General features: G+C 45.4%; 2 protein-coding genes across 10 annotated transcripts in view; one reads left to right on the top strand and one right to left on the bottom strand.

Moving 5' to 3' along the window:
• Nucleotides 1-1,136: 1,136 nt before the first annotated feature.
• LOC118675472 (E3 ubiquitin-protein ligase DTX3L-like) lies at nucleotides 1,137-9,630 on the bottom strand. Of its 2 annotated transcripts, none has more exons than XM_036348335.1 (5): nucleotides 9,405-9,630; nucleotides 8,085-8,290; nucleotides 3,199-4,731; nucleotides 2,586-2,803; nucleotides 1,137-1,421 (listed from the first exon to the last, which is right to left on the bottom strand). In XM_036348335.1, the coding sequence occupies exons 1-5, from the start codon at nucleotides 9,580-9,582 to the stop codon at nucleotides 1,352-1,354; spliced, it is 2,205 nt and encodes a 734-aa protein (XP_036204228.1). In that variant the 5' UTR covers nucleotides 9,583-9,630; the 3' UTR covers nucleotides 1,137-1,351. The 2 variants fall into 2 exon arrangements, with proteins under 2 accessions (XP_036204228.1, XP_036204229.1); XM_036348336.1 differs by having other exon boundaries at nucleotides 3,277-4,731.
• The window catches only part of PARP9 (poly(ADP-ribose) polymerase family member 9), a 37,485-nt gene continuing 34,544 nt past the window's right edge, over nucleotides 9,340-12,280 (top strand). For 4 of the 8 annotated variants that reach the window (XM_036348331.1, XM_036348334.1, XM_036348333.1 and 1 more), the window contains exon 1: nucleotides 9,666-9,798. The gene's annotated coding sequence lies outside the window, so the exon portion shown is untranslated. Of the gene's footprint in view, nucleotides 9,513-9,665; nucleotides 9,799-9,937; nucleotides 10,466-10,866; nucleotides 11,241-12,280 lie in introns of those variants that run through there. The other 4 variants (XM_036348330.1, XM_036348332.1, XM_036348327.1 and 1 more) reach the window with 4 other exon arrangements.

Below are 12,280 nucleotides of genomic sequence, written 5' to 3'. Positions count from 1 at the left end.
CCTTTCTTTTCATCAGTTTTCTCAGTTATAAAATAGGGATACTAATAGTATCAATCACACAGATATAAAGATCTTATAAAGGGGACAAAATAAGTCCACAATAAATATTAACTATTACCCTCTAACCAAAAATATATGTGTGTGTATGTGTATCTTTCGGAAAAGAAAAAGACATCTTGTTCATCATTTTCAGAGAGAGGCTGGGATGTGGGTAACCAGATAAGAAACTCAGTTTTCCAAATCAGTGGTAAGGACTCCAGAAAGGACTTCCTTACTCCTGCCTCTGCTAAAGATTTCGGGAGCATATATCCCTCTGCTGGGGTATTAGCATCCTGAGTCAGGCAACAAGACTATATTATCCACCAACTGTATATACCAGGCTCTGTATCATCCTATATAATAAGGAGATAATATGCAAATTGACCATCAAACCCTCACACAAGATGGCCTCCCCCGTGTCATCACAAGATGGGTGCCACAAGATGGCCAGCAGGGGAGGGCAGTCGAGGGTGACCAGACCAGCAGGGGAGGGCAGTTAGGGGTGACCAAGTCGGCAGGGGAGGGCAGTTGGGGGCAATTGGGCCAGCAGGAGAGCAGTTAGGTGTCGATCAGGCTGGCAGGGGAGTGGTTATGGGGTGATCAGGCTGGCAGGTAGAAGTGGTTAGGGGCAATCAGGCAGGCAGGCAGGCGTGTGGTTGGGAGCCAGCAGTCCTGGATTGTGAGAGGGGTCCCATATTGGAGAGGGTGCAGGCTGGGCTGAGGGGACCCCCCCCAAGTGCACAAATTTCGTGCACTGGGCCTCTAGTGAAAAATAATAGCCTTATACTATTTATTAGCAAAGGTTGCCCAATCTTTGCTCCTGGCCACTTTTCTGGCCATCAGGGAGGGAAATGTGTCTTAATTTTCTTTAACCAAAGCTTCTCCCCTCCCCCATTCACACTAGGATATTACCTTTAGGGTACTTAAAGGGCTAGCCAACCAACCAACAATCAAAAACTAAAGGACCACCCAGAGATGGTAATTTAAAAAGGATCAATTGGCAGCTAGTATTTCAACTGAAGAGCACAGAATATGATTTCAGACCCAGAGCAGTCCATTTCCCCCAACAATGACCCAAGAATGAGACACAACACCTCTGCAGCAAAAATCACATAGATCTTTGGGGCTTTTATCTTCTATAAAAAGTGACACTCCAGAAATAACAGACTATCAGATTCTTACTCTTACATGAATCCCCTTGAGATGAGTATTTTTAAAGGTTGTTTCTACATTAAGATTTAGATTGGTATTTACTCTGCCTTTTCAACTGTCTTTGGAACGCTTGGCTCAAAATATCCTTCCAGCAGTCTTCTTACTCAATTCCTTTATCTTTCAGCTCCTGCTTGACACGTTTCAGATAATTAGGATCAGGATAACCATACCTGCAGAAGGAAAAGCCCCTTAGTTTCACACATGGTTTTAAAGATTCTGTATAGCAGGTCCCTGGCATTAATATTGTGTTGCAAACATTAACAAGCAATCCTGGAGGCAGATGAATTTAATCACTTATAAGTGTGCAGATGTGAGTCACTCAGCTAGTGAGTGAGCCTAGCTGTCTGTCTAGGACAGTGATGGCGAACCTTTTGAGCTCGGCGTGTCAGCATTTTGAAAAACCCTAACTTAACTCTGGTGCCGTGTCACATATAGAAATTTTTTGATATTTGCAACCATAGTAAAACAAAGACTTATATTTTTGATATTTATTTTATATATTTAAATGCCATTTAACAAAGAAAAATCAACCAAAAAAATGAGTTCGTGTGTCATCTCTGACACGCGTGTCATGGGTTCACCATCACTGGTCTAGGATCTGCCTCCCAACAAGACTTTTCATTTTCAGCTTGTGGTAAGCTGTGACTCTAATAAAGTTATACTATACTATAAATATATAAAAAATATAAAATATATTAAAAAACTGTTACATATAAAAATATAGTGTAGTATATATTTTATTATATAAATACATATATATATGTATGTATGTATATGTAGATATATATATATGGTATATATGCTACTGGAGGATTTTCAAATTTGGAGAATTTGCAAAAATCTCAGGACCCTTTTGAATATTAAGGATCTGAGATATTCTATCTGAATTTCACTAAGAACAATTGGGTTGCCTACAATACAACTTTCACAACATTAAATAAGAACTTTTCTAGGGTACTATTAGCCAAGTAAATTAAGAATCTCTATGGACCGATGGGAGCAGGGGGTTAAGGATGATCTTAAAAGAAGGCAAAGTAAATAACATTCCTAGGATCTACCCTTCAAATAAACAGGAAACCTAAAATCAAGTCATCTGAGATATCACTGATCTTGGATTCTGAAGACCCCTGCCTTTCGAAGTATGATACTTTGTGGTATCATACAGTTAGAAGGTGATGGGAACCAATCTTTCTGCCTTTGAGATTAACATCTCTCAAAATACTGTATCCAATCCCACTTCTATAAATAGTCCCTTACAGCCATATCCTCAAATTGCCATAGCTTACAACCTCTAAACTCTGTTTGGCAATCATTGTATTTCAAAATGTTCTCACATTTCTGGTCCCCCGATCATGGAGGTTTTGTGGTGGATATCATTCCATGTAATGACGTCTGACATTCCTGAAACTCGAGAATCCCCCACTGTGAAAATTAGCTTTTGGTCAAAGGCCTTTTGAAGCAGTGTCAAAACCTCTTTTCCTTCCTTGTTATTAGGCAAGAATGCAGTTCGCTTTGTTCCAGAATATGGCTTTCCTGGGTTTGGGTGCTCTTCCTGTGTGAAGACAAAACAATGTCACGTGAAAACACTCACGACTCTAAATTTTACTGTACAGGATAGATGTGTTCATTTGCAGATAGAGTAAATCAAAAAAAGTATACAAATTTTGCTCATATTCCCAATAATTCATATTTCTCCTCTTTCCCTAAATTCATGCTGGGAATACCATCCACCCTAACACATAATCACCACCCACCCTTCCTCTCCCTTAACAGACACAAAAGGTAAGTTCTAAGCTAACACTGTTAACTTCATCACTACTTAAAGCCTTAGAAATATGACCATAGAAATAAGTCCCTGGGAAATCCACTAATTGGCAACAGCAGTCTCTTTTGCATTGGTCATCCTAGCACACTGGAAAGAAACACAGGGATCTCAGACACACTTACTGTTTGTATGCCTCCTGTCATATTGTAATTAATCACGATGGAGCCATAGTTTTCATAACCTGGAAGTGAATGTCTTACATAATTGACAGACATCGTTCCCTCTGGCTGGTTCCCTTTCTGGACACCATAAACAGTCTGGCACACAGGACAGACTGGCTTATATCTCATGGCTTCGGTGATACAAGGGTTGCAGAATTCGTGCTTGCACTTTGGTAGCACCAGCTTGTTATTAATGGGCTCCATACAGATGGCACACATATCCTCTTCCTTGTTCATTCCTGATGCCCCAGAACTGGCAGAGCGCTGGGATGTTGGTAAAAATGTTTCTGAATCATTACTATCAACGTCCATGGGTGTTTCATGATCCTCATTGGATTTCTCTCCAGCTAATGGGGACATGCCCCCTGTTTTTAAGACATATTGTTTTGCCTTTGCGATGTGATTTGGCAATCCAATAAAAGTAACCGATCCTTGAGTTAGCACAAAGTCTACACCTGGATGCCTTTTTTTAAAGTTATCAGCAAACTTGATCCCATATAAGTCCTTTCTCTCCTTGGCCAAAGGAACAACTTCTCTCATCAGCTGACAAGAAACATGCTGATAGGCATCAACGAAACTTGCATAAGCATGCACAGACAGATCTACCTCCTTGTCCTTAGGTTCAAATAGAATGCAGGTTTTATCACCTTTCCCCAAAATCTTACTTTGAGTGTTGTACTTTTTTTCTATCTCTGATATCTCCTGGAGTAATTCAGCTTCTAAAAACTTATAGTGAGCCGTGTCAACCTCAATTCCATTCATCATGCATGCAGGAGGCAATATTTTCACAGGTACCTTGACAAGACTTTCAGAGATTTGGGGGGCAAGAAAATGTCCGGCTGCTGTAATGTCATCTTGGGTCCCAGGGAGAGGTAATTCTCTTTCGTTCTCCTTTATAAAAAACTTTTTAAGTTGGTGATAAAATCCCTGATTGACGTTATTTGCCTGCTTCTTGTCTGCTAATGCAACACATTCCTGCTCCATATTTCCTATGCTTTTCTGAAATTCACTGACAAAAGTCTCTTCGGCTGCTCTGAGGTCACCTGATTGACTTGAGGTGAAGTATACGGAGACCATATTCGGAGAACTCTCCTGGCTTTTTATTTTTACACCAAATCTTTTCTCTATCGAGTTTATTTTTTCAGGGTAGGTATTTTTGAAGTATTCAAATAAAGGCAAGGGAACTGTGTAACTGCCTTTTCCTTCTGACTTCGTTCTTGGTTCAGAGGGAGAAACACGGCTCTTCAGGTCCTGCTGATGGAGTGGCTCCTTCTCTGTTGTCAATGGGGCTGATTCCTGTTTCTGCTCACTTTTTAGGAGTTGCTCACTCAAGAAGCCATGTATTTTTTCAATATCTCTGAAGTCACCACACACCTTCTCAATTCCATCGGAGCCCTCCATTTTCCTCACATTGGGGCAAAGAGTGGTTATGTGTTCCCTCTGCTCTTTAGAGAACAGGCTACAGTTCAGATCAGCTGTGACACTAAGGAAGATCTGAAAATTTAAAAGGAACAAATGAAATCTTTCAGACATCCAGGCCTACAGTCTCTTCTAAGGAGAATGTCTAAAGACTAGAGAAATAACTACTATGTCCTCCCTTAGATTTGTTCTTTCAAATCCTTTTCACAGAGGATGGAGCTATGTATAGCCCAGTCAGAGATGCTCAGCCCTGTCTGCATATTTAGAACCACCTGGGAACTTAAAAAAGGGGGGGGGGGGGGCAACACAAAAAAACAAGGCCTAGGCCAGGGGTGGGCAAACTTTTTGACTCGAGGGCCACAATGGGTTCTTAAACTGGACCGGAGGGCCGGAACAATAGCATGGATGGAGTGTTTGTGTGAACTAATATAAATTCAAAGTAAACATCATTACATAAAAGGGTACGGTCTTTTTTTTTTTTCTTTTTAGTTTTATTCATTTCAAACGGGCCTGGCCTAGGCACATCTCCAGAGATTCTGATGTAAATGTAGAGCCTAGACATGAGCGTATTTTAAAGGCTCTGTGGACAAGCAATCTGGATTCTGCCACTATCTGTTTGATGGAGGGAAGGCACTTTGTCTTTTCAGGCAAGCTGCTGTGGTTCTCACAAAAGAGTCTGTAAGCCAAGAAGGGACCCATAAATCTGAGGATATTTTTTCTTCTTACTGGTTTTTCTAGTCTTCAACCCCCTCCTTTTTTTTTTTTTTTTTTTTAACTAAACACCTAAGTGCATGCAATGTTGAGTCCTCTAAACCCTAGCCTTTAGTAGCTCAAGTATAAGGCAAGCATAACACTTAGGCTAAAAAATATATAGGCAAATTAAATGGAATAAAAAAAGCAAGATTCCTAATATTTTGTTCCCCTTCAAGGTCTTTGCACACGCTATTTCCTCTGCATGTACCATTCTCTTTCTAGATCTTCCTTCAAAATGTTTACTAAATCTAGCCACTTCTTACACCTTGATCAGAACCAGCTGAAGTCCAAGCCATTCTCATCTTGCACTTGGCCTACAGCAACTCCTCCTAAGTGGGCTCCGACCTTCCACTCTAGCCCCTTTCAAAAATCAGTTATCCACACAGCAGCCAAAGTGAGCCTTTAGAGCAGCGGTTCTCAACCTGTGGGTCGCGACCCCTTTGGGGGTCAAACGACCTTTTCACAGGGGTCGCCTAAGACCATCCTGCATATCAGATATTTACATTACGATTCATAACAGTAGCAAAATTACAGTTATGAAGCAGCAACAAAAGTAATTTTATGGCTGGGTCACAACATGAGGAACTGTATTTAAAGGGCCAGAAGGTTGAGAACCACTGCTTTAGAGACATAAATCAGATCACTCCACTCCCTGGCTCAAAACCATCTAATGAATCCCCTAACATTTAAGTGAAAATCCAAAGTCCTTACTTTCATCCCCAAAAACCTGACTTCTGGTTACCTCTCCAAGTTCCTCTCATATCACTCTCTCCCTTTGCTCACTGCCCTCTAGCCCACTGGCCTCCCTTCTTGAAGCTTCGGGGCTCAGGATGTAAGCTCCCATCTTGAGGCCTTTGTTCTTGTGCTCCCCTCTTAGAACATTCTTCCCCCAATATCCACTTAGCTAGCTCCCTTACTTCATGCATGTCTCTACTCAGATGTTACCTCATTCAAGAGGTTTTTCGAGATATCCCAAAGTAGTGGTCTTTGCACTGTCATTTGCCCTGCTTTATTCTTCTTCCTAGCACTTATCACTGTCAGACATCTATAATAATAAAAGCGTAATATGCAAATCGACTGAACAACCGAACAGCAGACCATCCAGACGACCACACTATGACACGCAGCGGCGCCAGGCCAGCCAAGGTGGGTACGATGCGATTGGTCTGGGGGCCCCACCATCACCCTGCAGGGGGAGGCCCAGGCAAGGCGATCAATTTGGGGGTGGGGTGGATCTGCAATCGCCCCAAAAAGGGAGGCCCTGGCTACCCTCTGTACAGCGATTGATCGCAGAGCCCCAGCCGGGTGAGCGATTGCTCCAAAGAGGGAGGCCCAGGCTACCTGGCTGGCGGCGCTGCGGTGGGTGGGCAGGTCCTCCCTCTGCAGGGAGATCAATCTGGGGGCCCCGCGATCTGGGGGCCCCACAGAGGGAGGCCCAGGCCACCAGCCAGCGACGCTGTGGCGGGTGTGCAAGGCCAGCCAGCAATCGCCCCACAGAGGGAGGCCCAGGCCAGCCAAGCAATCGCACTCCATGCCTGTCGCCTGCAGAGGGTGGCGACCAGTGGCAGGGGAGGGAGGAGACAGCACCGCACAGATGGCAAGCAGTGGCAAGCCCAGCTGCTGGCAGCCAAGGGAAGGAAAGCCCCGAAGACCCTGACCGCTAGCCAGGCCTAGGGACACTACCCAAGGGGTCCCAGATCGTGCAGGCCGGGCTGAGGGAACCCCCCACCCCATGCACAAATTTCATGTACCGGGCCTCTAGTTTTAATATAAATCTACTAGAGGCCTGGTGCATGAAATTTGAGCACGGGTAGGGTCCCCAGGCCTGACTGGTGATCAGGGCCTTTGTTTGTTCCACACTACCCCCTGGTGGTCAGTTCACGTCATAGCAGGCAGTCGAACTTCCGAGGGGACAATGTGCATATTAGCCTTTTATTATATAGGAAAATTTGTTTACTATTAGGATCTGTATCCCTCATTAGAATGTAAGGTCCCTGAGGACAGGGTCTGCTATGTAGCTGGCTGTGTCCCCAGCTTCTGTGACAGTGCCTGGCACACTGTAGGCAGTTGATATTGATTTGTCAAATGACTCTTGGCATGGCTAGCTCCTTCTCATTCAAGTCTCAGGCCAAATGTCACCTCAGAGACTTTGTCTCTGACTCCTGGTCAGAAATAGCAAGACCTCCTTCCCCTTCCTTGTCCTGGCATATATTACCATCAAAAATTGTCTTCTTGCTGAAACCGGTTTGGCTCAGTGGATAGAGCGTCAGCCTGCAGACTGAAAGGTCCCAGGTTCAATTCCGGTCAAGGGTATGTATGTACCTCAGTTGCGGGCACATCCCCAGTAGGAGATGTGCAGGAGGCAGCTGATTGATGTTTCTCTCTCATCGATGTTTCTAGCTATCTCTCTCCCTTCCTCTCTGTAAAATACCAATAAAATATGTTAAAATTTAAGAAAAAAAAATTGTCTTCTTTATTTGGTTTACTTGCTTATTGTCCTTTTATGTAGCCCCCCCCCGCCCCCCCCCCAGCAGGGACTTGTTGTCCTCTGGATCCCAGTGCCTGAAACAGTGCCTGGCTCATAGTAAGTGCTCAGCCATTTTGAGACAATAATGAAATATATGGTGACTGGAGAGGAAGTTGCAAATACACACCTACCTCCTTTCAATACTCACCTTTTGGACACAGGAATCCACAGAATTAGGAATATGTTCTTCATTCGGATGCTTCTCACCAGACCTTGCCCCTTCTTGTGATTGTGTTTGCACTTGAGACATTCCATTCTTCTCTACTGAATTTTCAGTGCGTTCCAGGAAAATAGTCACAAGTTTGTCGTCAACCGTAATTTGGTGCTCTCCTTTTTCCAACACTCCCTTCTTAGCTTCAGTGGAGACATTAAACACACACATACACAGAAAGAAGGGAGTGATGTCAAACAATCCTCTATTCAGGCACCTGTATCCCACCCAAGCACCCTCCCAGTGAGGGCTGCTCCCTACTTGCGGGGAGGGTGTTTATGTTAGGGAATGTGAGGGAACTATTCAAAACTCTCACATGGGCAGCTTCAATTTTCTTGCACAAATGAAAGCTCAAGGATAATAAAACATTGACAACTCGTGACAAGTCATGTCTCTGAAACTGTCTCGGGTTCCTTTTTCAATCAGATGGCATAGTACTCACATAAAGTGGATTGAAAACAACAACAGGGAGTCAGCAGTGCAGACTCAGAATTTTGTAAATATACATGTGTGTACTGACATTTATAGAAAAAGGCTGGAAGAAATACACCAAAATGTTCACATTGCTTATCTCCAGGTGTTGCTCTTTATTCTTTTCTTTCTGTCTTTTCTACGGTGGGCATATGTTATTTTTGTAATCCTCAAACATAAATCAATGGAGTAATTATTTAAAACATAAAAGTGGAATATCTAGCCGAAACCGGTTTGGCTCAGTGGATAGAGCGTCGGCCTGCGGACTGAAAGGTCCCAGGTTCGATTCCGGTCAAGGGCATGTACCTGGGTTGCGGGCACATCCCCAGTGGGAGATGTGCAGGAGGCGGCTGATCGATGTTTCTCTCTCATCGATGTTTCTGGCTCTCTGTCTCTCTCCCTTCCTCTCTGTAAAAAATCAATAAAATATATTTTTTTAAAAAAAAGTGGAATATCTAAATGGCGAGGAGCCACAGCCCTATGGGGGACTGCAGGGTGTTAGAGCTGAGAAAGATGAGTCAGGGCCAGGATGCTGGGAGGTGTCAAGGGTAAGGTGCAGTCGGGCCAGATCAGCGACCGGGCACCTCTGGGCGCTATCCTCGCGTGGGCTGGTCGCTTGGCAGCAAGAGACCCCAATTCCCCCCATCCCCACCCCCCACCCCGAGACTGTGCCATGCTTTCTCCCGCCCTTTCCCCTTGTCGGCTCGCTCTGGGTCCGCCTGGAACCCCGTGAGGCTGGGCCCCGGGGACGGCCTCTGCACCCGCAGCCCCAGGCCTGCGGCTCACCTGCCCGGTCCAAGAACTCCACCCGGAAGGCGCCATCGCCCAGGTCTCGGATGGTGCACTCCCCGCCGCGCGACTGCCGGCTCTGGAAGTAGCCTTCCAGCTTCCGACGTAAGTTCAGGCCGGGCTCGGACACCCGCACCAGCAGCGGGGAGGGCGGGCTGGGGTTCGAGGAGGCCATGGCTGCGGGCGGGCGTCGGGTGCGCGGCGGCTCCGGGCGGTGCGGGGCCTGGACTGAGGCGGGGGGTGAAGGGGGGGAGTGCGTCCCGCCCCCGCCCCGCCGCCCCGCGGCAAAGTTTCAGTTTCGCTTTCCGCGAAGTCCCTCCCTGTTCCCGCTCCCGCACAGCCGCTCCCCTCCTCACCTCGCAGCCTTCCCTTCCCTTCGCGGCCCAGCGCAGTGAGTAGTTCCGTCCCGCGTCCCCCGGGCGGTGGGGACCGGGCGATGGGGACCGGCAGCCTCTCCTGCGGGCGCGGGCGGCGGCGAGCGGGCGGCGCGGGGAGAGGGGGCGTGGGGGTTGGGGTGGGGGGGCAGGCCGGCCACGCGAGGGTGAGACTGGTCAGGTGCTGAAGTCAAAGAAAGTTTCTCCAGAGCTTGTGATTCCTCTCAACTCTCACTGTTGTTACTCTTACTATTATGTGCAGCCAAAATGTCATTCCCGTTCTGAGTTCAGATTAATACCTGCATTAAAAAAAAAAAATAAATCGTTCACTTGCGTTATGACATAGCACCAGTTCCCTCCCTCCAACTTTATCCTTTTAGGCTGACTCTCCTCATTCCTTGCCTTGACCAACAGTATGAACTCGGCGCCGCCCTGTGCCCTTGAGAGTAAAGATGAGCATGCATGCCCTCGGGCCGGTAAAGGGAGGGGGACTTGTGAAGCAAATCTCTTGAAGGCCTCCAGGAGGAGATTTGAAGCAAAGTCTTAGAGAGAGAGGTGGGGGTGGGGGGGTGGTGGGTCATGAGTAGGTTTTAGGGTGCATCTGAGGCACGGATGAGCACTGGGGCCTTGGAGGCCATGAGATGGGTGAGGGACATGATGGAGGAAGGGGCTAGAATCAGTGCTGTACGTACAAATATCTAATTTTAATTTTTTAAATGTTATGAGCCATATTTTATAAACAAGTGAAATTAATGTTAATGATGTTATTTAACTCAATATATCCTGAATGTAATCATATATATCCTAAATTAATCAGCTTGTAATCAATGTTAAAAACGTTTTTAAGATTTATCTTGATTGTTGAAAGTTATACAGATGGACCCATTGTCTCCTCACGGAACCACTCTAGCCCGTCCCCTCCTCCCCACCAGGCCTTCACCACACCATCCTCTGTGTCCATGGGTTATGCATATATGCATACAAGTTCTTCGGTTAATCTCTTCCCATCCACCGCCACCTTCCCTCTGAGATTCATCAGTCAGTTCCATGTTTCTATGTCTCTGGATCTATTCTGTTCATGTTTATTTTGTCCTTTAGATTCTACATGTGAGTGAGATTGTGTGATACTTGTCTTTATCTGACTGGCTTATGAGATATTTTACATCCTTTCTGTCATTCTGAGTCTTTGTGATCCAGTGTTTATCTCACATTTACATCACACCTCAGTTGGGACTAGCCACACTTCAGGAGCTCAAGAGCCGCATGTGGCTAATGGTCCACACTGGGCATACAACACAGGTCTAGACCGTGAAAGGCACGAAGATCAGTGGGAAGAAACAGAAGGGTTGTCAGATGTGCATTTTAGAAAGATGGTGTTGACAACCATGTGGAGGACACATTTCCAAGCAGGGACGAATGAAGGCAGAGAAGCCAGAGAGAACGTTTTTGCACATGGCTGGTAAGACTGGGAATGGGTCAATCCTTATGGGAAGCAATTTGGCAATACTAGCAGAATTACAACTGCATAGACTTTCTGATTCTGCAGTTAGGGGTAGGAGGGAGCCTTTCACACTTCTAAATTTGAACCAGGAAACATAATACCTATCCAAACAATAAAATGTAAAATTAAATATATTTAAATTTTTAAAGAGACTGTGTTGACATAGCTCAGGCAAGAGGCCCTGAGGCCCTGAAGTGAAGTGGTCAATAGGCAAGAAGGATAGGCGCATAAGTGACTTAGGTGTTTAGACCTAATTGATAGGTTGTTTATGGGACAGAAGAGAAGATTCTAGATTTCTGACTTGAGTGGATAAGTGGTATATCTGTGTTTGAACTGGGGAGTCTAGGAGAGAAAGCATGGACTTTGGAGGGAGTCGGGTAAGGATAGGAAGGTGAATCCAGGCAAAAGGCCTGTAAAGCTAAAGTGAAAGGTACCAAAAGAACCAAGTGAAGATGGCATAAGGGATGCTAAGAAAGCAGAGTTTTGGGACACAAAGAATGAAATACAGAAGAGAGTCTGTTGAGGTTAATTAACCTCATGGAGGACACTGATGAGCAGAGGAGTACTGGGGGTGAGGCAGGAACCCCCTACAGTGGGCTGAGCGGGCAATTGGATAGAGAGTCCATTTCTTCATGTTGCCCATGCAGGGAAAAGAACTCGGTAGGTACCAGTGATGGAAAGTTGGGAAGACTTTTGTTGCTATTGGTATTATTAAAATTGAACAGATTGTATTGTGGGCAATATGCTCCTTGTTTCTGATTTCTTTGGAGTTATATACACTGACACACACCCCTCAAGTGTATTCCTACGCCTATAAAGCCTGACCTAAAAGAAAAATGAAAAAAGTGCAACACCAGAGAAAGCAAAAGCCCCAGCCAGACTTCCTTCTTTTGTGAAAACAGCAGTGCCCTCTGGAGGCAAAAATGCATCTTGTCCTGGGACTTTAAGATTGGACTGAACTTGCTGTTTTTCCTGACATGGAAGAATAGTGCTCTGAT

This window comes from Myotis myotis, unplaced genomic scaffold (genome assembly GCF_014108235.1).
Source record: "Myotis myotis isolate mMyoMyo1 unplaced genomic scaffold, mMyoMyo1.p scaffold_m19_p_2, whole genome shotgun sequence".
NCBI lineage: Eukaryota > Metazoa > Chordata > Mammalia > Chiroptera > Vespertilionidae > Myotis > Myotis myotis.
This window is presented reverse-complemented; position numbering and strand designations above follow the sequence as displayed.

Excerpts from the sequence above, each read along its gene's own strand:
- LOC118675472 (XM_036348335.1), bottom strand. The coding sequence starts at position 9,582 with ATGGCCTCCTCGAACCCCAGCCCGCCCTCCCCGCTGCTGGTGCGGGTG. Across the intron at positions 2,804-3,198 it reads TGACAGGAGGCATACAAACA|GAAGAGCACCCAAACCCAGG; the intron begins GTAAGTGTGTCT and ends GTCTTCACACAG. Across the intron at positions 1,422-2,585 it reads ATGATCGGGGGACCAGAAAT|GTATGGTTATCCTGATCCTA; the intron begins GTGAGAACATTT and ends TTCCTTCTGCAG.